This window comes from Canis lupus, chromosome 3, assembly GCF_003254725.2.
Source record: "Canis lupus dingo isolate Sandy chromosome 3, ASM325472v2, whole genome shotgun sequence".
NCBI classification, from domain to species: Eukaryota; Metazoa; Chordata; class Mammalia; order Carnivora; family Canidae; genus Canis; species Canis lupus.
This window is the reverse complement of record NC_064245.1, coordinates 2,337,946-2,361,069: the sequence shown is the minus strand read 5'-3', so window position 1 is coordinate 2,361,069 and position 23,124 is coordinate 2,337,946. Positions and strand designations below refer to the sequence as shown.

Sequence of the window (23,124 nt, the reverse complement as noted above, 5' to 3'; positions counted from 1 at the left end):
TTGTATTGATTCGATACAGTTACATATTACAGAATGGTTACTACCATAGTGTTCACTAACACTGCCATCCGCCATCGTGTTACTAGTGTGTTTTGTTTCATTTTTAAAATTTTTAAAAAATATTTTATTTATTTATTCATGAGAGACAGAGAGAGAGAGGCAGAGACCTAGGGCAGAAGGAGAAGCAGGCTCTATGCAAGGAGCCCAGTGTGGGACTCCATCCCGGATCCTGGGATCACGCCCTGAGCCAAAGGCAGACGCTCAACCGCTGAGCCACCCGGGCATTCCTAGTGTGTTTTATTTTAGCTTGAAGAACCATTTTCTGCACTCCTAGTGAGGGAGGTGCTGTGGTGATGAATTCCCTTAGCTTTTGTTTGAGGAAATCTGTATCTCTTCATTTTCTTTAAGGACAGCTTTGTCAGGTATATTTTTGATGGACATTTCTCTTCTCTCAGCACTTTGAATATATTATCCCACCCACTCCTGCCCTCTCAAGTTTCTGTTGAGAAATCTGCAGATAGTCTAACGGGGGTTCCCTTGTACATAACAAGCTTTTATCCCTCTTACAATTTTAAGATTCTCTTTGACTTCTGACACTTTCACTATAATGTGTCTGGGAGGGGATCTCTTTAAGTTGGTTTGGTGTGGTGACCTCTTAGCTCCATGAACTTGAATGTCCATATCTCTTCAGATTGGCTAAGTTCTCAGCCATTATTTTTTTTAAATGAGCTTTCTGCTTCCTTTTCTCCTTGAAATTTTTTTATTCTTTATTTTTTCTCCTTGAATTTTAATAATTTGCAGATTGGACCTTTTGTTGGTATCTCACAGATGATGTATGCTTTCTTCACTCTTTTTAAATTTTTTTCCCTCCTCTGATTGGATAATTTCAGTTGCTCTGTCTTGGAGCTCACTTATTCTTTTTTCTGCCTGGTTAAGTATTATGTTAAAACTCTGTGTTGACTTCAGTCATTGTTTTTTTCAACTCCAAAATGTGTTTGGTTCTTATTTATGTTTTCCATCTCTGTCAAGCTTCTCATTTTATTCTTATATTGTTTTCATTAAATTATTTATCTGTATTCTCTTTTAACGCCGAACATCTTTAGAATGTTATTTTGAATTATTTGTTGGGCAATAGCTAGGTTTCCGTTGTAGGGGGGCTAGTCAGTGGGGGTTTACTATATTCTTTTGGTAGAGTCATGTTTTCCTGATTCTTTGTGATCCCTGTAACTTATGCTTTTGAAGAAGTAGTCACCTCTTCCAGACTTTAGGGGCCAACTTTGTTAAGGGAAGCCTTTTACCTGTGTGGGAAAAGCAGAGTTGGAGCATGGTGGTGATCCCAGCATGTTTCCAGGTCTGGCGCCTGTGACCCCAGTGCAGGAGCATGTGGCAGCGTCCCTTTTGAGGGCCGCATAATGTCTCTTTGGCCCAGGTTGCTGGGGTCCACAGCATTGACAACTGTGTGGTCTCTGGCAAATGCTCCAGGGTGTCGGCAAGCCCTGCAAGAGCTGTTTGGAGTTCTCATTGGCACCTCCAGGCCCAGGGGCTGGGGCAGGCAACAGGTGGCCAAAGCTGGTTGTGTGCACATACTCTGGCTGTAGAGCCTGTGGAGTGGCAGGGGCTATTTGCACACCTGCGTGTAGTCACGGGACCCAAGGCAGGCAGCAAGGGCGCTGGCAGTTGCTGGGCCCTGGTTGTTAATGTGAACTACCATGACTGCTTGTCTCCCGTGGGCCCATAGCACTGGAGGCTGGTGATGGAAGTCAGGCTTGGGATATGTAGGTGCACAGCTGGAGTATCTGATGCCAGGTGAGCGTGATGGTGCACATTTCTAGTGACCAAAGACAGGCTTCATCCATATTTACAGGCAACTGTGGAGGCCCTGGCCGTAGGCTTGTTCTCTCAATGTGGCAGAGATTCTTCCTGAATGTGTACAGACAGTAGAGGCTAGTGACAAGTGTCAGGTTGGCAGCATGCGGGTGCCTCGGTGGAGGGCTAGCTCCATGGCAGCTGGGCTGGAGTCTTACACTTGTGCAGCCACAGAGGCCTGGGCTGGCTGCTGGCGTGGTTCCTAGGTCCCAGAGGGGTTTTGTGAGCAGAGAGTAGGAGGGGCACAGGTGGGGGGCATCAGCAAATGCCAATACATGGGAGGGTGAAAACTGGTGAAATCTGCAGGGTTTGCATGGCAGCTGTGCTGCCCAGGGGTTCCTTCGGTGGTGGAAGCTGCAGGCCATTGAACCATTCTTGTTCATGCTCTGTGGCTACTATTGGTGGCCCCTGCTTTTCTTCCTTGTTCCTAGATGTCTCTATGGGTCTATCTCCCCCCCCCCCCCGCCTTTTTTTAAAGATTTTATTTATTTATTTACTTGACAGAGTAAATAAATGCACTTGCGTGAGTGCAAGAGCGCAAGCGCACAAGCAGGGGGAGCAGCAGGCCGAGGCAGAGGGAGAAGCAGCTCCCTGTGGAGCAGGGACCCTAATGTGGGGCTCGATCCCATGACCCTGGGATGTGATGACCCGAGCCAAAGGCAGATGCTTAACTGGCTGAGCTGCCCAGGCGCCCCTCCGTGTGTCTCTTCATGCAGGTTTCCCGACAGCTGGGGAACCTGGTTTGCCCTGTTCTTTCCTAGCAAGGGGAACTCTTTCTAGCTGGGGCATTCCTTCCTGGCATCGAGCAGTGCTTGCCCCGGGGCATGAGATGATGAAAGCAAAATGAAGCAGTTGTTCTGTTTGTTTGTTTTGTTATTTCTTTTTTTTTTTTCTGTGTGGTTATTTATTTATTTATTTATTTGTTCCGCTGTGTTTCTGAAGTCGACTCCAGAGCTATCCCACAGCTGTTTGTGTTCATGGATAGCTGTTTCATTGTCGATCTTTGTGGGAGGCTGGAGGCTGGGGTCTCCTGTGCTGCCATTTCTATGACATTCCCCTTGGCTTGGCTTTCGAGGCTGTTCTCACTCGCAGTTGCTGTGCCCTGGAAAGTTGTACCATTCAAAGTGATTTTAGAGAGCCCTGCTTTTATTGTAGCAGCTGCAGCAGCAGTAAGGTCTTCAGTGCCTGCTCGCGGCAGGCCCAGTGCTAAGTTCTTTTACAACCGCGCCCAGATAGGTGTGAGCGCTGCCTTTGGCCGGGGGAGCAAACTGAAGTCCCGAAGACTTACTTCCTGAAGGTCGCAGCGCTGGTAAACGGCAAAGCGAGGATTAGAACCACCCACCTAGTCTGACCCGGAGGTCTTGTGCCTTTTATCTGGTAAAAGGAGTCGTTAGAAATAAAGTAATCGCTTTTGCAGTCATTGAAAATAAAAGTGAGGTGAAGTATCGTATCCTAGAGCATGAAATGGAGGAATCTGGTACAAGGTCATTAGGAGACTTCATACCCAGGGAAACAGATTATCAAAGAGCACAGGTTTGTGATTTATGCCGCCCTCTAGGGTGGTTTTGGGGTGATTTGCCAAGTGGCTTATTGGCTATGTATCTTAGATAATCCCCTGACGTGCACGAAGTTGGAGACGTAGGTCCCAAACCTGGCTCATCACCAGAATCACTTGTGGAGCATAAACATTGTAGTTTCTTAGGCCCTTCCCAAGATTTGTAATTTTTTTTAAGATTTCTTTTTTTGAGAGAGCACAGGTGAGTGTGTGTGGGGAAAGGGAGAGGGAGTCTTTTTTTTTTTTTTTTAAAGATTTTATTTATTCATGAGAGAGAGAGGCAGAGACACAGGCAGAGGGAGAAGCAGGCTCCCCAAGGGGATCCTGATGCAGGACTCAATCTCAGGACCCTGGGGTCATGCCCTGGGCCGCAGGCAGCCGTTCCACTGCTGAGCCCCCCAGGCACCCCAGAGGGAGAGAATCTTCCAGCCGACCCCCCGCTGAGCGAAGAGCTCTGTGGGAGCTTGATCTTAGGACCCATGAGGTCGTGACTGGAGCCGAAACCAAGACTCTGACATGGGACCTACTGAGCCACCCGGGCACCCCTGGGATTTGTGATTTTGAGCAGCCTTTCAGATACTTCTGATGCTTATTATTAGAGCCTTTTACTCAATCACATTAATTACATGGTGGGCACATTTTATGACTGAATCTAGGTCCAGAAAGCTCTTGACGTGATAGAGTGATGTTCTGAGTCTAACAAAATCTGACAAGAAGGAGGAAGAGAATGCGTGAGTGAGTGTGGTGTGGAGTGAGTGTGGTGGTGTGGAGCTAGAGTTTTAGACGTACGTACACATACCTAGTGCAGTGAAATTTTGTTTCTTTCGAATGCTGCCATTGGTGGTTGTATTATAAATATGTAATAATATTTCCTCTTTAGTTCTCTTAACTAAAAACCTGATTGGGTTGAAGATTTTTTTTTTTTAAAGATTTTATTTATTTATTTATAATAGAGAGAGATAGGCAGAGAGAGACACAGGAGGAGGGAGAAGCAGACTCCATGCAGGGAGCCTGATGTGGGACTCGATCCTGGGACTCCAGGATCATGCCCTGGGCCAAAGGCAGGCTCTAAACTGCTGAGCCACCCAGGGGTCCCTGACTGAAGATCTTTTATCACTACTATGGGGGGAAGAATTTCAGTATCAACCTTGGGTTCTCTTACCAGACTCTCTCCATCCCCCACATCAGTTGAAGTTAGAGCTGAGCGACCCATGATTACTGATCGTCGTACTGCATGTTGAAGCTTTAGGTTGGACTGTACAGAGTCCATAATCTTTGCCTGCCCTGGAAGAGGAGCCACATCCTACCCTACTGCCAGGCTCACGATTTTGTCCCTCGGTGGTCAAACACAGCTCAATTTCCATATTCTTTCCCTCTCAGGCAGTGAAGATCACCCTATTATTTATGTCTTTCCTTCTCATTCTTACCAACTTTCTGGGTCACAGTGAAGATTTTTTGAATTTTCTTTCTTAAAAAATTGTTAGAGTGTTTTATTTTAATTCATATTATTTTTGGTGTAGGCTGTGTGCCAAAAGATGGCATTTTATACTTCCTTGTCTTAGAAAAAAAATTACATATGATCCCTCCCCTTCCCTGGCACCCAGTAAATATTTGCAGTTCTTCTGTGCACCAGGCATTGTGCTGGGCGTCAGGAGGGGTACAGTGATGAATCATGCAGTTGTGCTGCTGGTTGTCAAGACCGAGATTCATTTAGTGATGAAGATGGGGAAACCATACTTAAAATAGGTGAAAAATGTAATAAGGGCAAAAAAAATAAGCGGACATAGAGAATAACATGAGAAGGCCTATTTTCAGTAGATGGCTGGGGAAGGCTTGTGGAGGGGACATTCCAGGTGAGATTTGGGGCACTGTGTAAAGGGAGAGTGTGTGAAAAGGTCTTGAGATGGGTTGAGGAGGATCTGGCCACCCCCTGGGATGAGACGGGGTGAAGGTCTGTTGGGGGAGGGATAGGTAGGTGCAGGTCTTCACGGATCGTTGGGTAAGTGCAGCGAGGCAGCTGTGCGGCCACGGGTGGGATGCCAGCTGCTGCGGAGGAGGCAGGGCAGCTGCTGGAGGCCCGGGCGGCGTGGTTGCAGTCCAGACGGACAGGTGCAGAATGACTCAGCACGTGTTTTAAGGGTAGTAAGGAAAGAGCTTGCGGATATGTGGCTGTGTGAGTGAGCAGGGTGAGGAAGGAGGAAGAATCAGGCCATCAGTTCAGGGGTGACCAACCAGGTGGAGATTAAAGCTGTGTAAGATGTGAGGATCGTAGAGGGCTTTTGGGGGGCAAGGGGGCTTTTGGACCTAAGTGCGAAACCCATGTCGAGTGGCATGGTCATTGGGATTATATGGGTCTGTGTTTCAGAGAAGAGGCCTTGGCTGGAGATGGAAATGTGGATGAGACATCAGTACAGAAAAATGGGGTTTAAGCCACGGGGGAGGAGATAATATGAGATAGTGTAGGGAAGACAGAGGGGCTCCGGAGTTAACCTCGAGGCCCTCCATCCTTCAGGTACCGGGGAGAGGAGGCTGAAAACCAGGAGCGCATGCTGGCTGGGGCGGGTAAGAAAACGTCACCTGGAGGAGCAAGTGCTCTCCTGTGCTTCGCCTTGAGGTGCTGAGCAAGGCAAGGACAGCCTTTGCTCTATCGCGCCGGACCACGCGGAAGGAAGCCTTTGGGGACTTAGCAGGGGCAGTTTCGGTGCATTGGTGGGCAGATGCTGATCAGAAGGGCCGATGGGGCAGCGGGGGTTCCCGAGAAAGGGGAGCGATGAGAGCACACTGTTCCTAATCTCTGCGTGTCTCTGGAGGCCTCGGCCCAGAGAGGGATCGCAGGGGGATTGCGGGGGCCAAGGGATCGGGTGTTTTGGGGAGGATATAGTGGTGAGTTAAACCGTGGGAAACTGGTGAATTTTACCATTTTTGATTTATGGAAATGGCACATTTCCTGTAGTTGGCCCTAATGCTGGGCGTTACCCAGTTGAGAATGAGTTAGTTTTAGAGGGAGTTTGGTGAAGGCCTATTGAGAGGCCTAACCAATGGCCTTTGAGGCCTTTGAGCAATGTTGAGAGCCTTGGGCTTGGAGCTCACCGGGCAAGTGTGGCTGTTAAGGGAAGGAGGAGCCCACCCCCTTCCCGTAGCAGGAAGGAAGGGGCCGCTGTGCAGATCAGTGAGCTGAGTGGCCGAAGCAAGGAGCTTTCTGAGTCAGCGGCGGGTGTGCGTGGATTGATTCCGTTCACAGGACTGCGTGGGTGCCCGTCCTGGTTTTGCCTCGTGCTAGGATCCACATCTTTTCTCTCAAAAGTCATTTGGGTCAGTGATGCCTTCTCAGCTTTTTTCCTTCATCAAAAGCAACATAAATCGTAAATCGGATTGCAGGCCTCCTTCTCCAGTCCTGACTGGGCCACCGGGGCCTCCCCTTCGAGCTGATTAGCAAATCAAAGGATAGTAATGGCTTTCTCCCAAGTGATCATCTTTCCTCCTGAAGATTGTCTTTCTCTGTATTACCCTGAGTGTTCTTTGGTTGGTGTAATTGAGACACTATCTGCGATTTCTGTCACTTCAGGGCAGCCTACAAACACATCCTCAGAAGGTCGTGCCACGCAGGCCCGTGTGCAGTTTGCTTGTGGGGTGTGCGTATTTCAGGAATTTCAGCTGTTTGGGGGGAGATTTTATTCCACTACATAGTATAACTTGAAAGCGTGATTTTCATTAGCCCGTTCTGCTGACATATCCGCAGGCCGCAGGTTTCTCCTTGGATTGATTAATTCCGTACAGAATTCCGGGTACTGGTCATTAATTGTATCTGTAAAGCCACGGTGAGATTGAAAGTTGTCTTTAGTGCCCGCAGGATTATTTTTCACGAAACCTCAATCTCCTGGGCTGTTTTGAATAATAACTCCCATCCATGGGTTATGGGACTAGAGCTGTCCGCAGCTTTGTCTGCACGGCTCCGAAATCACCTGTTCCTGAAGGTACAGGAGGGTCGGGGAATGCAGGCAGCCGTGTATCCGTTCATGTGCTGTGAGCGTCGGATGAAACCTGCAGCCTCCCGAACAGCTCTGGGGGGGTGGTGTTTAGACGGTGTCTTATTTTAGGGAGCGGGTAGCTTTCCCCGAGACGGACAAGGCCGCATGTTCCAGTTCTGCTTGGAATCAGAGGAACCTGATCTGCTGCTGTCACCCGCTGCGGGAGGGATTGCAAGCATCACTGACGTCGTCTTGTTCCCTCCGTATGGGAGATACTCAGCCGAGCTCATCACAAGTGATTGCAGAGAGCTGTGGTCTCGGGGCCATGATAAGAAAAGTTTCTCCCTTATTCCAGACAGCCCTTGGGCGCCTGACTGCTTAGGAAAGTACCCCCACATCAGTCAGAGAGCGGCATCCCTGGCGCCCTAGTCCGTGCTGCTTGGGTGAGCCGTGGATTACCCTGGGACTGGCCTGGCCTGGCCTCCGCTGAGAACCACTTGAGGAGCATCGCCGCGCCCTCCCTGTCCTGAGCTGTGCAGTCTCCCCTTGCTACTCGCCAGGGGCCCCGGGGCTTGTCCTACAGCCTGGGCTCTGCGCCAAAACCTTGCACTTCCCGGGGCGCCCCGGGGGCTCAGCGGTTGAGCATTGGCCTTGGGCCCAGGTTGTCACCCCGGGTCCCGGGATCGAGTCCCACATCGGGCTCCCTGCAGGGAGCCTGCTTCTCCCTCTGCCTGTGTCTCTGATGAATAAGTAAAATCATAAAAAAAAAAAAAATCCAAACTTGCACTTGCTGCTCCTGTGTTATAACATGCTGATAAACGGGTTCAGAGTTCGACCCAGAGGTGACAGTTGGCTTAAAGGACTAGGGTTTCGCCAGGCAGGGCTCTTCTTTCTGCCCCGCATGCCTCTCGGGAGGCCCGGGACTGCGTCTTTCGGTCCGTGGAGGCCTTCCTCGTGTCCTCGTCTCTGGTTATCCGTCCCCGGTGTCCTCTGTGCTTCCAGCCCCCTCCTCCCCACAAAGATAATGTGCGGCTGACTTCCAATTTTGGATATTTCTTTTCTCATTCCAAAATATCTTCTCCGGTCCCTTCAGACTTTGGTCATTTTCACACGGTTTGCCACAGTGGCCCCCTCCGTAGACACCAGCCTCCGACTCGCTGTCCCCTGTTGCTCCGCCTCCTAACCTGAAGGTGGAATCCTTTTTCCTCCTGGCTTCCCCGTTATAAAGTCAACAGCTGTCCTTGACAGATTAAAGAGGAACATACATACCCATGGCCAGTTTTAGCATCTTGATTATGGTCCTCCATACGTTTGTTTTGTCGAAAAGGATGGTATCAAATTACTGTTTTTTTTATGCATGCTTTTTTTTTTTTTAAGATTTAATTTATTTATTCATGAGAGAGAGAGAGAGGCAGAGACACAGGCAGAGGGAGAAGCAGGCTCCATGCAGGGAGTCCGACGTGGGACTCGATCCCGGGTCTCCAGGATCACACCCTGGGCTGAAGGTGGTGCCAAACCACTGAGGCACCGGGCCGCCCTATGCATGCTTTTTTTTTTTTTTTTTTTTTTTTTTGTTATGCATGCTTTTTAAACTCTTTTTTTCCACTGTGTCTCCTGAAAGTACCTTCCCGTCTATTTTGATTTTTAAAGAATTCGTATTTCTCAATTTCCAGCGACTGAAAACATTTCCATGATCTAGATGTACCGTTTGACCAGTTCTTTACTTTTGGACATTCAGGTGTTTTCTCCTTTCCCTTCCTCTTTGTTCACAGTTTTCCTTGTCCCTCCTCTTTTCCTGTTGTTTGCTGGTGTTAGGACTCTTGTTCTGGGTCCTATGCATCTAGTTGCTGTAGTAAACCCTGGTGTGGACGCTCTGGGTGGACGGTTGCGAGTTCCGGCGTCACTTTCTGTGTTCTGCACCACGGATCCGTATTTTGGGCATATGTATCTTCCCAGCATGTCATCCGTTATGCCTGGTACAGTGGGTGTTCACTAAAGAATTATTACTGCGTTCCAGAAACATAAGGGCGTGACAAATGTTTAAGTATCTACTGTGTACTTACATACTTGAGGCCCTAGATGTAAGAGTGAACAGGACAAAGGTTGTCCTCGCTCTCATAAGCTAAAATATCCTTCTCTACAGCAAGGTTTATGTTATAAAGCCGACAAGCTCTTAATGTAAGGATCAGTTTAAAAAACCATAAAGGCACAGCACAGTAGGAGCAGTCCATACACATGGCTAATTGATAGTTGACTAATAATTTTCCTGTAAATGGTATTTCTGATTTAGGATTGCCCACTAGGGTCATTGATTATGATGGAATGATATATATATATATATATATTTTTTCAGATTCATGTTTTTTTGACTCTTTTGAGTAACTAGAATCAGTTATACTTAAATTTAAAATTTCATACCTGAAACATGTACTTACTTATAATAGAGAGCTCAAAGATCTTGTAGGACGGGGTTTGGGGCACCAGGAAATATATCCCCAAATATTTTGGGTCTGTCCGTTGCACATTTTAAAATATGATTAAACAAAGATTGCAGCCATGGAGATTTTCTGCTGTAAATTGATATTTCAACACTGCCAGCTGTTTATGCTTTTTGTGATCCCACTTAGAAAAGTGGAAAGTGAAGGGTGAGTGGCTGCCCTCTTGGGCAGGCACATAATTTAAAAAAAAAAAAAATGTGTGTGCCTCAGCAGAGCTATATCAGAGTTTCATATAGCTGCCTTTTTCTTTTTTATTGTAGGGCCAGCTCTCCATGTTGCAAGAAAAAATAGACCATTTGGAGCGTTTGCTAGCTGAGAATAATGAGATCATCTCAAATATTAGAGACTCGGTCATCAATTTGAGTGAGTCTGTGGAGGATGGTCCAAAGAGTTCACAAGGCAATTTCAGCCAAGGTGCTGGCTCACCACTTCTGCCATCAAAACAATTGTCCCTTGCAGTGGACCCTGAAGACTGTTCGTTCGCTTTACAAAGTGGAAGTAGGAATTCAGATGTGCAGGTAACGTATGCATTCGTTCGTGATCGTTGGGCCTTTCATTCTGTTTTGATCTGTTACCCGTTTTAACTTTAGTTGCTTCAACAATCCGGGTTCCAGATTCTGTCTTTGTAAAGTGACTTGATGAGTCACGTGATCATTAAAGTTCTTTGTCGTGTAGTGATAAAATTCTGTAATTCTATGTTCCTCACCTCCCCCCTTTTTAAAATCATTTTATGCTTTGTGACTATGGCCTTTTTGTATGCTTTTTAGGTCTTATTTTGTCTGGTTGGTGAAGACCTTTAGAGGTTTAAATTTGGCTATCTTCTGAAGAGTATAAGAAAAGCCCTGTTCTTACTCTGTCTCTTTAGACACTTTAGGTTTCACACAGTGTAGGGCTAGATTCCTTTTGCTGAAAGGGAAGGGAAATATTCTAGAATTATGCTGTTCAGCATGAAAGTCACTGTCCACATGTGGCTACTGAGCACTGAAAGGTGGCTAGTTTGAACTGAGGTGTGCTCTAAGTGTTAAAGGCTTGCTATGAAAACAAATGTGAATACTTTGTTTCTGTATTGAAGTATATATATGTGTATATGTATGTATACTGTGTATATTTGTATATGGAGATGATATTAGGAATATGCAGGGTTAAATAAAAGATGTCATTAAACTTAATTTCACTTATTTCATTTTCCTAGAAAATTTAAAATGACAGATTTGGCTTGCAGTCTCCTTTCCTTGGATAGCACTTTTTTTTTTTTTAAAGACTATTTATTTATTCATAGAGATGCAGAGAGAGAGAGAGAAAGAGGCAGAGACACAGGCAGAGGGAGAAGCAGGCTCCATGCAGAGAGCCCGACTTGGGACTCGATCCAGGGTCTCCAGATCACGCCCTGAGCTGCAGGCGGCGCTAAACCGCTGCGCCACCGGGACTGCCCTGGATAGCGCTTTTTTAGTGGATTGTAAGCTAGGGGAAGAAAGGGCTCGTGCTTTTCCTAAATTTAGGGTGTGTCAGATTTGCTGTGTTGTGCAGAGTAGCAGAGGGCTCCTTAGACCCGAGGCTACAACATGGTGACAAGAACGTAAAGGGCAAATGCTTCACCCTTGGGCAAAACCGAGTTGGCTCTGGCCTTGCTTCAGCGTAGACGTTTCCGCTAACTTGTGGGCACGGCCACGCTCGGGGCCGAGGCTCGCTTAGAGGCCGGCGGCAGCTGGAGACCTTAGAGGCCGGGCCTGGCTCACGCGCTCAGGCTTCCGTGCTCTGAACGCGCATCCGTTTCTGAGTCTTGGCTCTGTGTAGGTTTTAAAGAAGTACCTTTTAAAGGAGGACGGGAAAACGTTTTTGGAGGAGGGTGTTCTCTGGGCTTCAGAGAAGCAACCATGTTGCTGAACAACCACGGGAGGCAGGCAGAGCGAGGCAGGGAGTACAGGAGAGCTACCGGGCCGGAGAAGGATCCAGAAGGAGCAACAGACTGCTGACACATCCTCCCTTTTGGCTGCCTCCCAAAAATTTATTGACTCGTCCTTGGGAGCGTTTCATTTTATTTATTAAAGTCATAAATTCGAAGTGAGAGATAATGTTGTTGCCTTAAAAGACTTTGTATTCACTTTTTACATAATTTGCTTGATATCTTTAAATTTTTTTGTAACCCGCTTATATATTCGGATATAATTTTTACGTAATTTAAATTTTACCCAATGTTCTTTGTCACATTCAGTATCACAGAATATGAAAACTACAAGTTTTTAGGTTTGGTGCTTTTTTTTTTTTGTTGTTGTTGTTGTTTTTGGCAATATTTTTTCCTTTGCGTCCAAATAGATTATTACCTATTATACTATTCCAGTATAGTCATACTGGAAATTTAGACAACATGTGAACATTTAAAAATTTCCATTTTATGTGAGTATGCCTCATTGACTCCGTTGTAGTTTTATTTTTAGAATGAAAAAGGTAAACATAATGTATATGCTAAAGGAAGGAATAGCTGTAGATGCATTTCCCTTCAGAAAGAGTTTTTAAAATACGTGTGATTAATTGTAAAATAAAGACTACTGATGTTAAAAAAAATTATCACTGTTGTATGAAAAAATACTTGGTCATAATCACATTTCATCAAAAAATTTTTCTTTGTTATTTCGTTCCTACCAATTTCTACTAGGTTATATCAGAAGTGTAAAGCAAGGCAAGAAGGAATTGAATGAAATTATTTTTCATTAGAAGCAGATGGGGGAGGGGATTATTGATCACGACGGTTAAGTAACACAGTAGCATTTTAAGAATTTGAACGGTAATTAAATGTTTTCTGTCTTAAACTATTCAATTAATGTCTACAGATATAATTTTATCTATTAAGATACATACACAATAGGAGAATGAGTAGCTTCGAGCAAATATTTCCCAACATTAAGCTCAAATTAAAAATGGTAATAACACGGTTAAACTTACTCTTTTTTCTCCTTTATTTTGTCCTTTATATTTCTAGATGTTGGATGTTTACAGTCTAATTCCTTTCGACAATCCAGATGGTGGAGTTTGGAAACAAGGATTTGACATTAGCTATTTATTTAATGAATGGGACGCTAAGCCCCTTCAAGTCTTTGTGGTGCCTCATTCCCATAATGACCCAGGTAAAATTTGCACTTCAAAAAAAACTACAGGTTATTAAGCCCCTGTAGGCACTGAGTATTTTAATGAGAATCCGGTAGAGCAGATTTCTCAGATTTTTGAGACCTCCTTCGCTGACTTGTCACAGTAATATGTTCCTTTTATATGTCATTGTATCTTGAGTTTTAATTTTATCAATTTAGGTGGCACTCATGGGCGGTACTTGTGCCGTTTAAAATAGTAATAAACACAAGAAGGTCTTAGTTTGGGGCTGAAGAGTGACCCTGACTTAAGGTGCTGACTGTTCACTGTAGTTACTTCTGGTAAAAAATACTATGTGGGAGAATTATTTTGTGTTCATAAACTCTTGACTAAAAAATGCAAAATTCTCGTGGGAACATTTGAATCTTTAAAACAGAGAAGCGCTGTAAAGAGGTTAAAGAGTCTTGGTCAGGCTGCTCGGAGTTTGGAGTCCCAACCCTGTCAGTGTGAGATGACTTCAGGCAAGTTACTGAAGGTGGAAGTAAGTGTTTTTCCAGGTAGGAAGAGTCAGGATAGTGTCTCCTTCATAGCGTGACACATAAAGGTGTGATGCATGGCCCCAGAGTAACTGCTATCATTATCATTATTGTTATTATCTCATATGACAACTTTTGTTATTTATTGGGGCTCGGGAATTTTTTCCCCAAGGTAAGGGAAAATTGCTAAAATTCCAATGGGAAATATTTATAGATTTGTTAGTGTGAGTTCATTGGGACAGAGTAAATACTTCTTGAATCCTGCCACAGGAGTTTTAGGACCATGTACTTCCAAAGACTTCTTTTGAGGACATATTTACACTTCTCTCTGTTTTTCTCAATTTCTCCATTTCGTCATTACTATCCGAGAGCTCACTATTCATCTAGTACTTTGAAGGTTTTTTTTTCTTTACTCCCTATATTCATGAATCTCTGACTTATATTCTTTCTTGCTGGTTTATTGGCATGTGTTCCTTTCTTTCTGTTTCTAAGACAGTAGGTCTTGTTACTTTATGTTTGGACTTGTGATTTGGTGAAGTCGTGTGTGTGTATATGAGTGTGCACACGTGTGTGCTGCTTTTGGGTGTGAGAGGTACTTGGACACAGCTTGGATGCTAAAATGTTTGAATTTCCATAGTATTTCAATAGTTAGTACACACAGAGATATGAAATATATGAAATCAGTGTTATTCTGGAAATTTATGATGAGCAGTTGTCACACCAGCTTCTGACTTGGTTTCTGCGTCTTCATCTTTTCCTACAAACACCTGTCTTATTAACTTTACCTCTTAAATGTTTTGCATCATCTTCCTCCTTAATCTTAGCCTGTCCCTTCAAATCTAAACTCCGGGGGTGCCTGGGTGGCTCAGTCGGTTAAGCGTCTGCCTTCCACTCAGGTCATGATTTTAGGGTCCTCGGATCCAGCCCCACGGTGGCGTTGGAGTCCCTGCTCAGCGGGGAGCCTGTTTCTCCCTCTGCCTCTGCCCCCTGGCTCGTGTGCTCTCTCTCTCTCTCTGACTCTGTCTCCCTCTCAAATTAAATAAAATCTTAAAAATGAAAACAAAAGGACTCTGATGGCTGGGCATCATGGAAGGGCTGCAGGGCTCTGGGAGCAGGCGGAATGAGGCAGGCGTCCTGGCTCTGCTGTATCCTGGCCCCCTAGTCTTTTGGGCACATCTGTGTGTCCGTAAAATGTAGATCGTATGGGTGGAGTAGCATCTTAAAGCAGGAGTTAGTTATCAAGTAAATACAAAAGGTGATGAAAACCATATCTAATTACAATTCCTTTTGCCATTTCTGTACTTGTAGCTGGATTAAGAAGCACGTTTGCATTTAGGGTCTGTGTCCTGGAAAGCACGTCGGTTTACCTGTAGACTGACGGGGAGGTGAGGTGCTCACGCTTCACACATGGGATCCGAGCTTGCCTGTGGGACTGCAGGTGACTTTCTGTAAATCTCATGGACTCTGAAATACTCCCTTATATAGGAAATAGCGGCAGAGCCCTGTGGTGTATAAACTGTCCTCCCTGCTCTTTGCCGACCATCTGCAACTGAACAAGTTCACTTCTCGTCCTGTATTTGGGGGTGAGATGTGATTCAAAGACATCAGATTCCGTATAGGTTTGTAAATGCACCTTGCAGTGTGCCTTGCAAGTCCTCGTGTGACCCCATTTCTCCTCCCTTTTAGAATTTTTAAAGACTTAACTATCTTTTCCCCTTTCTGCCATCCTCAACTTCCACCCGTCTCATTTCTTGTAATTCTCTAACACGCGCACTTACCTGTAATAATAAAGTGTGTAGTTCACCGGCCAGTGTGGCAGGTGTTTTGTAAACATCTTGGAAGTTTAGTGCCACTCTTGGGTGTCGCCAGCGCGTCACGTTTACGGGAGCAGTGAGTGGCACCACAGTAATTCTGTTAGTTTACCTGCCCCTCCCACCGGAGTAGAGTCAACGGATAGAGAACAAGTGCCTCCTGTCCCAGCCTGTGCTCGTTGCCCAGCCTGACACTTGGCATCTAATAATCGCTAAATACAGGTGAGGTCTTCTCCACCTGTCCCGTGCCCCCCTGCAGCTTCCTGAACTCTGCGCACCGGCCCACGCTTACACGTAGGCAGAGATGTAAAGGTCTATGGCACTTTTGCTTCGTCTCCTTCTCGAGGGTAAGCTCAGTGAGGGCTCAGACTTTGTCTCAGAACCAACAGGTTGCTAATGCCCAGAATAGTGAGCAGCACATGGTACTGCATTCAATCTAGCTATTCAGTAGATAAGCTACTGAACCAGGCAATGTGACTCTGCAGACTCAGATGAAACATTCGACCCTGACATAGGCTTTTCTCTAGTTTCCCTCCCCATCTCTTCCTTCATCTTACTCCTGTTCTCTGAAAAAAACATTTTTTTTTTAAAGATTTTTATTTATTTATTCATGATAGACAGAGAGAGGCAGAGACACAGGCAGAGGGAAAAGCAAGCTCCATGTTGGGAGCCCGACGCGGGACTCGATCCCGGGACTCCAGGATTGTGCCCTGGGCCAAAGGCAGACGCTAAATCTCTGAGCCACCCAGGGATCCTCCCTGAATAAATATTTCTTTAAAAGATTTTATTTATTGGAGACAGAGAGAGAGATAGTGACAGAGATAGCAAGAGAGAGCACCGAGAGGAGAGGGAGAAGCAGACTCCCTGCTGAGCAGGGAGCCCGATGCGGGATGTGGGACTCGATCCCAGGACCCTGGGATCATGAGTGGAGCAGAAGGCAGATGCTCAACCACTGAGCCACTCATTCCTTGAAAAAACCCTTAAAAGGTGCCTTGTAATTTTAAATGCAAGCAACAGATGATATTAAGCTCTTCAGGGGCAGGGATTGCCTGCCTGTGCCTTTTAGATTTTGTGTGTTTGCCTTAGGGGTTCCCGCTGCTGTTAGCCTTGTTCTGCGGGGAGACAGCCCTAATACCTGGTCCTGATTGCAATAGATGGATCTGTCTGTTGGTGTCTTAGCAACCACCCTCCAACCTTTTTGTCTTAGTAAAGGATGTTAATGACCCTTACCCTCCGGCCCTCCTCCACTTGAGGAAAAAAATAATGGTCAGACGCAGACCTTTTAAAACCAAAGCCATTTTTGATAATCCAGCAAAATGCTAGAGGACCAAATCCTCTGACTTTTCTTAATACTTTTCACCGCTCCTCAACAAAAGTGGAGTTTAGGTAAACTAAATTATCCTGTGAAAAGCTGAATCGTTCGGATCATGAAGAACCACACTCTCAGTGGAGAAAAAGAGAGAAGTGCGTGCAAACATTCCAAGTCAAAATGTGACTCCGTAATGGGAAATCTTTGTATAATACTCCTAAATGATGTGCGGTTAGGCGATTTACTTTCTAAATGAGGTTTATAGAGATTTGTTTGCATTTTCTGCAGCAACAATTTAAAACAAATTTCAGCTCCATGATTTGTCTCATCGGTGGAGTTTTGTCTGCTGGGGATAGGGGTATTTGAAAAAAATAGGTTCCTATAGTGGGTCCCCTAACTTTAAGAGTTATGTTGCTGAGTTTTTATATATGTGGGTGTTTTTCTTTTTTGATCGGGTTCTGATATCTCACAAGACAGATAAATTTCAATTTATGTTTGTGTTTTAATTCCTAATTATGTCTTCCAGTACATGAGGACGCGTAACAGTTGTCATACAATATTTTATGTGGTTTACACGAGTTAAAACAAAATTGGAAAGGAATTGTTAAGTAAATGCTGATAACTTTGTACTGTTACGCTTTTGAAAAGTTTGAATCATAGACCATGAAATTAAATGTTAGTTGATTGATACATGTTCATGTTATATTTAATAAGCTGATTAAAACACAATTACAGCACCTTTGTATCTACAATCTTAATTCTTTGCTTCCCACGTACTTAAACTGCTGAAATATTTAGTTAATTTTCCTTCAAAGAAACCACAGTGTGTAGAGAGCAGATAAGGTATACTAAATGGAAAGTTGGACAGCATATTGTTAGTTCAGCAATTTGTAAAATGAACATTAGAAAATAATCCCCCATGTGGTATGACTCCAAATAAGACAAATAAGAGAGAGACCTAGGCACAAGAGCCACAGTGGAAAATCATTGTATTTTGTGCATTTGCAGTTCTTTTTTTTTTTTTTTTTTTTTGTAGTTCTTTTCCAGAGTATTTATTCACATGAGTAGGATATTTCTTTTTTTTTTTTTTTTTAGGGGAAGAATTTTGTATTTAGCATTATATTTTAATTTGTAATGAGTTTATATGCCTTTCTTCTTTTTTTAATTTTTTTTTATTTTTTTTTCTGAATCCTTAATCTTTTTTTAAAAGATTTGAGAGCGAGAGAGAAGTGTGAACAAGGGAGAGAGAGAGAATCCAAGCAGACTCCCTGCTGAGTGCAGAGCCCGAACGACCCTGAGATCATGACCTGAGCCCAAATCAAGAGTCACACTGAACTGTCTGAGCCACCCAGGAACCCATGTGTGCCCTTATTCTTAAAGAGTGGAAGAAAAAAAAAAAAAACCCAAAACGTGAAGAAATGACAGTGACATGTTATTTGAAAGGTTTCTTCTGCTGGTCGTTGTTCAGCACAGTCAGAGGAGGGTTTTGGTCGGCCGGGTCGGGTAATGGTCAGGGGGGTGCAAGCCGGGGAGGCTTGGACTCCAGCTGCCAGAGGAGCCTGCTGAGTGGCAGGAGATGGGATGCAGAGGGGAGGTTTGTTTGCGGGCACAGTTCCGGGAGGACTTTGTTCTGTTTAGTGATCCAGGGATACAGTGAGTTCTTTGGTTTTGGCCACCATGATGGGAAATTTGAGTTTCTGGAGCCGAGAGAAAATGAGGAAGAAGGGAGTCGGGGACTAGTAGTCGTTGCCCATCTTGTATCGGGGGAGTGTCGAGTGTGTGTGGCTTCGTGTAATCCATTCTGCACCCCACAAAACTGGCAAATCAGACCCCTCTTACCAGGTGAGGACAGGGAGGCTAAGGTAGGGATACTCATTTCTTCAAGATCTATCAGTGATAAATTGGCACAAGGTGGCGAATTAAAGCTCAGATTTGCCTCGTTCATTCTAAGGTCTCTGTTCTTTCTATTTACCGTACTGCTTTGAGATATTTAATTTAGTTCAGAGGATTTTCTTCTTTATGGGCATTAACTACTTCGGCGCATTTATCTGAACTGTGAGTTATTAATAAAATTGCCACATTTTTAAAAAGATTTTATTATTTTAGAGAGAGCAGGGGGAGAGAGAGAGAGAACCCCCAAGCAGACTCCCCGCTGAGCATGGTTTCCGCATATGCAGCTTGATCTCATGACCCTGAGATCATGACCTGAGCCAAAACCCAAGAGTCAGATGCTGAACCCATTGAGCCACCAGGCACCCCTTGGGTTGCCAGATTTAACTTAAAAAAAAAAAAAAGGAAAGCTTACATTTCCAGTAAATGAAATTTTTTTTTTTTTTTTTTTAGTATATATGTGTTCTGAATAACTTAATGGGACATGCTTACGGTTAAGCATTTATTCATTACTTATCTGAAATTCAAATTTAACTTGGCACCCTGTATTTTTTCTGGCAAACTTAATTACGAAAAGGATGGCATTAAGAGTTAAATGTTTACACGGCTCTTTAGAATTATCTTTTTCAGAGATCTCTAGAATTGGTATTTTGAGGTTCCTTTTCAGAAGGAAAAGTCTGATTATTGCAGCTCTGACTGGGCTGCATTCCTTAGGAGCCCATATATCAAGTGACCGCTGGAGACGTAGGGGATCTTCAGACCTGTCTCTGTTCTCCTATTTTGATTACTTCTGCGTTTCAAATCTGAGTGCTTCAGGGCTCACCAGTGTGCCAGTTATGCAAATACTTATTAGTGCTTATGGGAATTTACTAGGTTTCAGGCACTATTCTATACCTGTATCAACTCCATTACTGCTCTCAGCAACTGTACGACAAAAAGTCCTGTTATTACCCTCATTTCACAGATGAGAAAACCGAGGCAGAAGAGAGCCCAAGTCCTATGTTTGCGGCAGGGCTGGGCTTGAATCCAAGCTGTCCAGCTCTGGAATCAGGGCTTGTGACCCTTAATTAATACTGTCTCTTGAAAGTGATTCTTCGAAAACCACAGGCAGAGCTTCTATTGGAAGAAGGTCTTTTTAAGTGTTTCCGGGTCAGGCATCATCTACTTTAATATTATTAATCATGTAAAACATTTAATTAACTATCTTGCAAAAGTAGACCCCTCACCGCACCATTTCCCATCCTTTCTTTCCTCCTGGCCTGTGCTCATTGAAACGGATGTCCCCGTCCTTAAATACTACGTTAGTACACGAGCTAGTGAGTGGTTCTCCTCATTGCTACATATTTTACAATTAGCAAGTCATGTAGAAGCAGTATTTCCCAGCTTTTAAATGGTTTCTTTGAGAAACTTTGATAATTTGCCCAGCATTTGCCGGATGGTAAGGCTAAACAGCCTCCTATCCTAAGAGTCACTCCTTGAAAGGAAGTCACTTTTTCCTTTTACTTCTGACCGTGTCTCTCATACGATGGACCCTTTCCATTTTCATTTCAAATCACTAGACTCTGTTTGGGCCTGAAGGGTCCTACTCCGTGTGAACTGACGCTCCTGGGTAGTATTCTTAACAAGGCAGGGAAGTAACTGTAGCCCAGATTTAGAAATTATTGTGGCGGTTGATCTCACAATCGCAGGTGTCAGATATCGAGGTACACAGGTCTTTTAAAGGGCATTTAGAAAAGCAGCATAGTAAGGGGTCACAATTGGACATTATCCGTATACAGCTGCAGGATGAACAAAACCCCAGCTGTCCTGACAGTCGTGCTGATGGCTCCCGTGGTGTGGGATAGAATTTCCAGTGACAGCATCTTACATGGGTTCAAAAAGTGCTGTATCTCAAACAACTTAGTGGAAGTGAAGCTGATATGCTTTGAACACTATTAGATGATACTGAATCACCTGGAAAAAAGGTGAGGTTATTCCGGAAACCTGAGTTCAGAAGCATTTATAGGATTCAGCAGGTTTTATAGGTTTCCAAAGTCTCGCAGATCTTTGGGAAACCCCAACCCCATCTTTGACTTTCTCTCTGCCCTCTCTCTTGGAAGCTTTCATCAGTTAGCATATTCTCTTCATTTTGCCTCCTTGGGCCTCAGAAACTTTTTTTTTTTCAGGGGCCTCCTTTCCTGTTTGTTTTCTACTTTATCATCTTCATCTCTCCTTTACACTCGCAGCGCCCCCATATTTGAAAGCACAGATCAGGAGACCTTAACTTCCTTCCTCCTAAATTTTCAGTAAGAATCAAGAATGGTTCAGAAGATTTTCAGTGATCTGACCCCCACTTCTATTCTTATTTCTCTCCGTACTCCTCTCATGTACCTGCCTCTTAAGCCTCACCGGCTGCCTTTCACTCTCCCTGAAATGGACACAGACCTTCATGGCTTAGTGTCTTTTCCATATATTCTTCCTTCTATTTGGGAACTACCACCTTTTTCTTCCATCCAGATGATGACTATTCTGAGAATCTTTCTCCTGTTCTCCTGGTGGGAATCTTTATTCCCACAGCGTATCGTTCATATTTTTCACCATAGAATCCTTTAAATTTATTAGCTTTATTGCTTTGCCTTATTAGAGGCTTGGTTTGTGTTTGAAGAAATACACTGGAACAGGACGTTGATTAAGACTCTTTCACAGTTTATGGAAGGGGGAACATGCTTAACTTAAAATAGAAATGTTGAAATTAAAGTTAATTTGAGTTACGATAATACCAATTAAGATGGTACGTGATACTTTAAGTGTAAGACTGGGTATTGTAGTCAACTATGGAAGGATTTGACAACTGATGGAAGAAACCTGTTGGCCATTTGTTGGCAGACAATAACTTAATTACTAAAATAAAGAAGCTTTCTTATTTTATGAATCCTGTTTGTATTTATTTTTATTTATTTTTTTTAAAGATTTATTTATTTATTTATGATAGAGAGAGAGAGAGGGGCAGAGACACAGGAGGAGGGAGAAGCAGGCTCCATGCCGGGAGCCCAACACGGGACTCGATCCCGGGTCTCCAGGATCATGCCCTGGGCCAAAGGCAGGCACTAAACCGCTGAGCCACCCAGGGATCCCCTGTATTTATTTTTAAATTTGAGGATATTATGTCAAAACCGAAGTAACCTAAAGCTTAAGTTGTAGTTTTTATTTTTATTTATTTTATTTTTTTTAAAGATTTTATTTATTTATTCATGATAGACACAGAGAGAGAGTGGGGTGGGGCAGAGACACAGGAGGAGGGAGAAGCAGGCTCCATGCAGGGAGCCCGACGCGGGACTCAATCCCAGGTCTCCAGGATCGCCCCCTGGGCCAAAGGCAGGTGCTAAACCACTGAGCCACCCAGGGATCCCCTTAAGTTGTAGTTTTTAAATGTTTATTATCTGGCTGTAGTTATTTTTGATTCAACATTTGTTATGTTTTCTTAATGGTACCTAGTTAACTGAGTAGAATAAATGTAGTCCCTCAAAAATCATTATTGTAGCACTTAAAATCACAACAGTGTAGCAGTGGTTTGAGGGGCATGCCTTGTTTGGGATATGTGTTTAAGTCATGTTAGGGCTGACAGAGCCATTTAATTTATTTTTAGTTTTTATTTTTTTGGAGATTTTATTTATTTATTCATGAGAGACACACAGAGAGGCAGAGACACAGGCAGAAGGAGAAGCAGGCTCCATGCAGGGAGCCCGATGCGGGACTCGATCCCGGATCCCCAGGATCACGCCCCGGGCCCAAGGAAGATGCCAAACCGCTGAGCCACCCAGGGATCCCCGACAGAGCCATTTTAAATAGAAAATAGAACCTTCAAAGAAACTGGTCAAAGATTATTAGGTTAGCATCAGAACAGTGAATGCATTAGAACTGATTAAGTGTGCAGTGTCTTTTCTTTTTGGTTTCGTTTCTAGTTGAATAAGTGTGTATCTATTCTTCATATATCTCCCCCCCCCCCCCACCCGGCCTTTTGGGCCATACATTTCACTCTTCTATCACATACTTAACTGAATTCTTGATGGTATAGGCTTCATACCAGGTGCTGGATTCATGAGAATTGACTGCTTTGAAGTTCAGGTTGTAGGAATTGGGGCAGAAATACCTGGAGACTCTCAGACCCTTGATTTAAACATTTAAAAGTTAAAAATCGAACTGATACATTGCTAAATAAAATAGGTCTTTCCCTCGTGCCTTGAGAAATAAGCACAGCTATCAGGAAGGCCATGTGTGGGCTGAGACTGACCAGGCTCCAGTTCCCCACTGGAATGTGCTGGTGTGTGTGTGTGGGAAGAGCCAGCCTGGGGCAGCCCAGCCCCCTTCCCCAGAAACGGCTCTGTCCTAAACCAGGAGGGGCTTTGCATACAGACACCCCAACATTCTTCTCACACCCCTGCAAACTGCAACCCCCCTGTGCACTGCTCAGGCTGGGGAGGTCAGCACCTGCAGGCCGACTGCTCCATTGAGAGACCCATAAAGGGCCCCTGGCCGGCTCTAGACCCTGGCTTGGCGCTGTTGGAACACAAGAGTTTTGGACCCTGGGACTCAGAAGGGCAGGGCAGGGCAGGCTCTGGGTGGGCAGGGTC

The 23,124-nt window shown here is 44.5% G+C and overlaps 1 protein-coding gene across 1 annotated transcript in view; it reads left to right on the top strand.

Moving 5' to 3' along the window:
- MAN2A1 (mannosidase alpha class 2A member 1) overlaps positions 1 to 23,124 on the top strand; it is a 161,947-nt gene that overhangs the window by 14,546 nt on the left and 124,277 nt on the right. The window contains exons 2-3 of the mRNA XM_025438203.3: positions 10,148 to 10,405; positions 12,865 to 13,009. Coding sequence (XP_025293988.1) covers positions 10,148 to 10,405; positions 12,865 to 13,009 — 403 coding nt within the window. The remainder of the gene's footprint in view (positions 1 to 10,147; positions 10,406 to 12,864; positions 13,010 to 23,124) is intronic.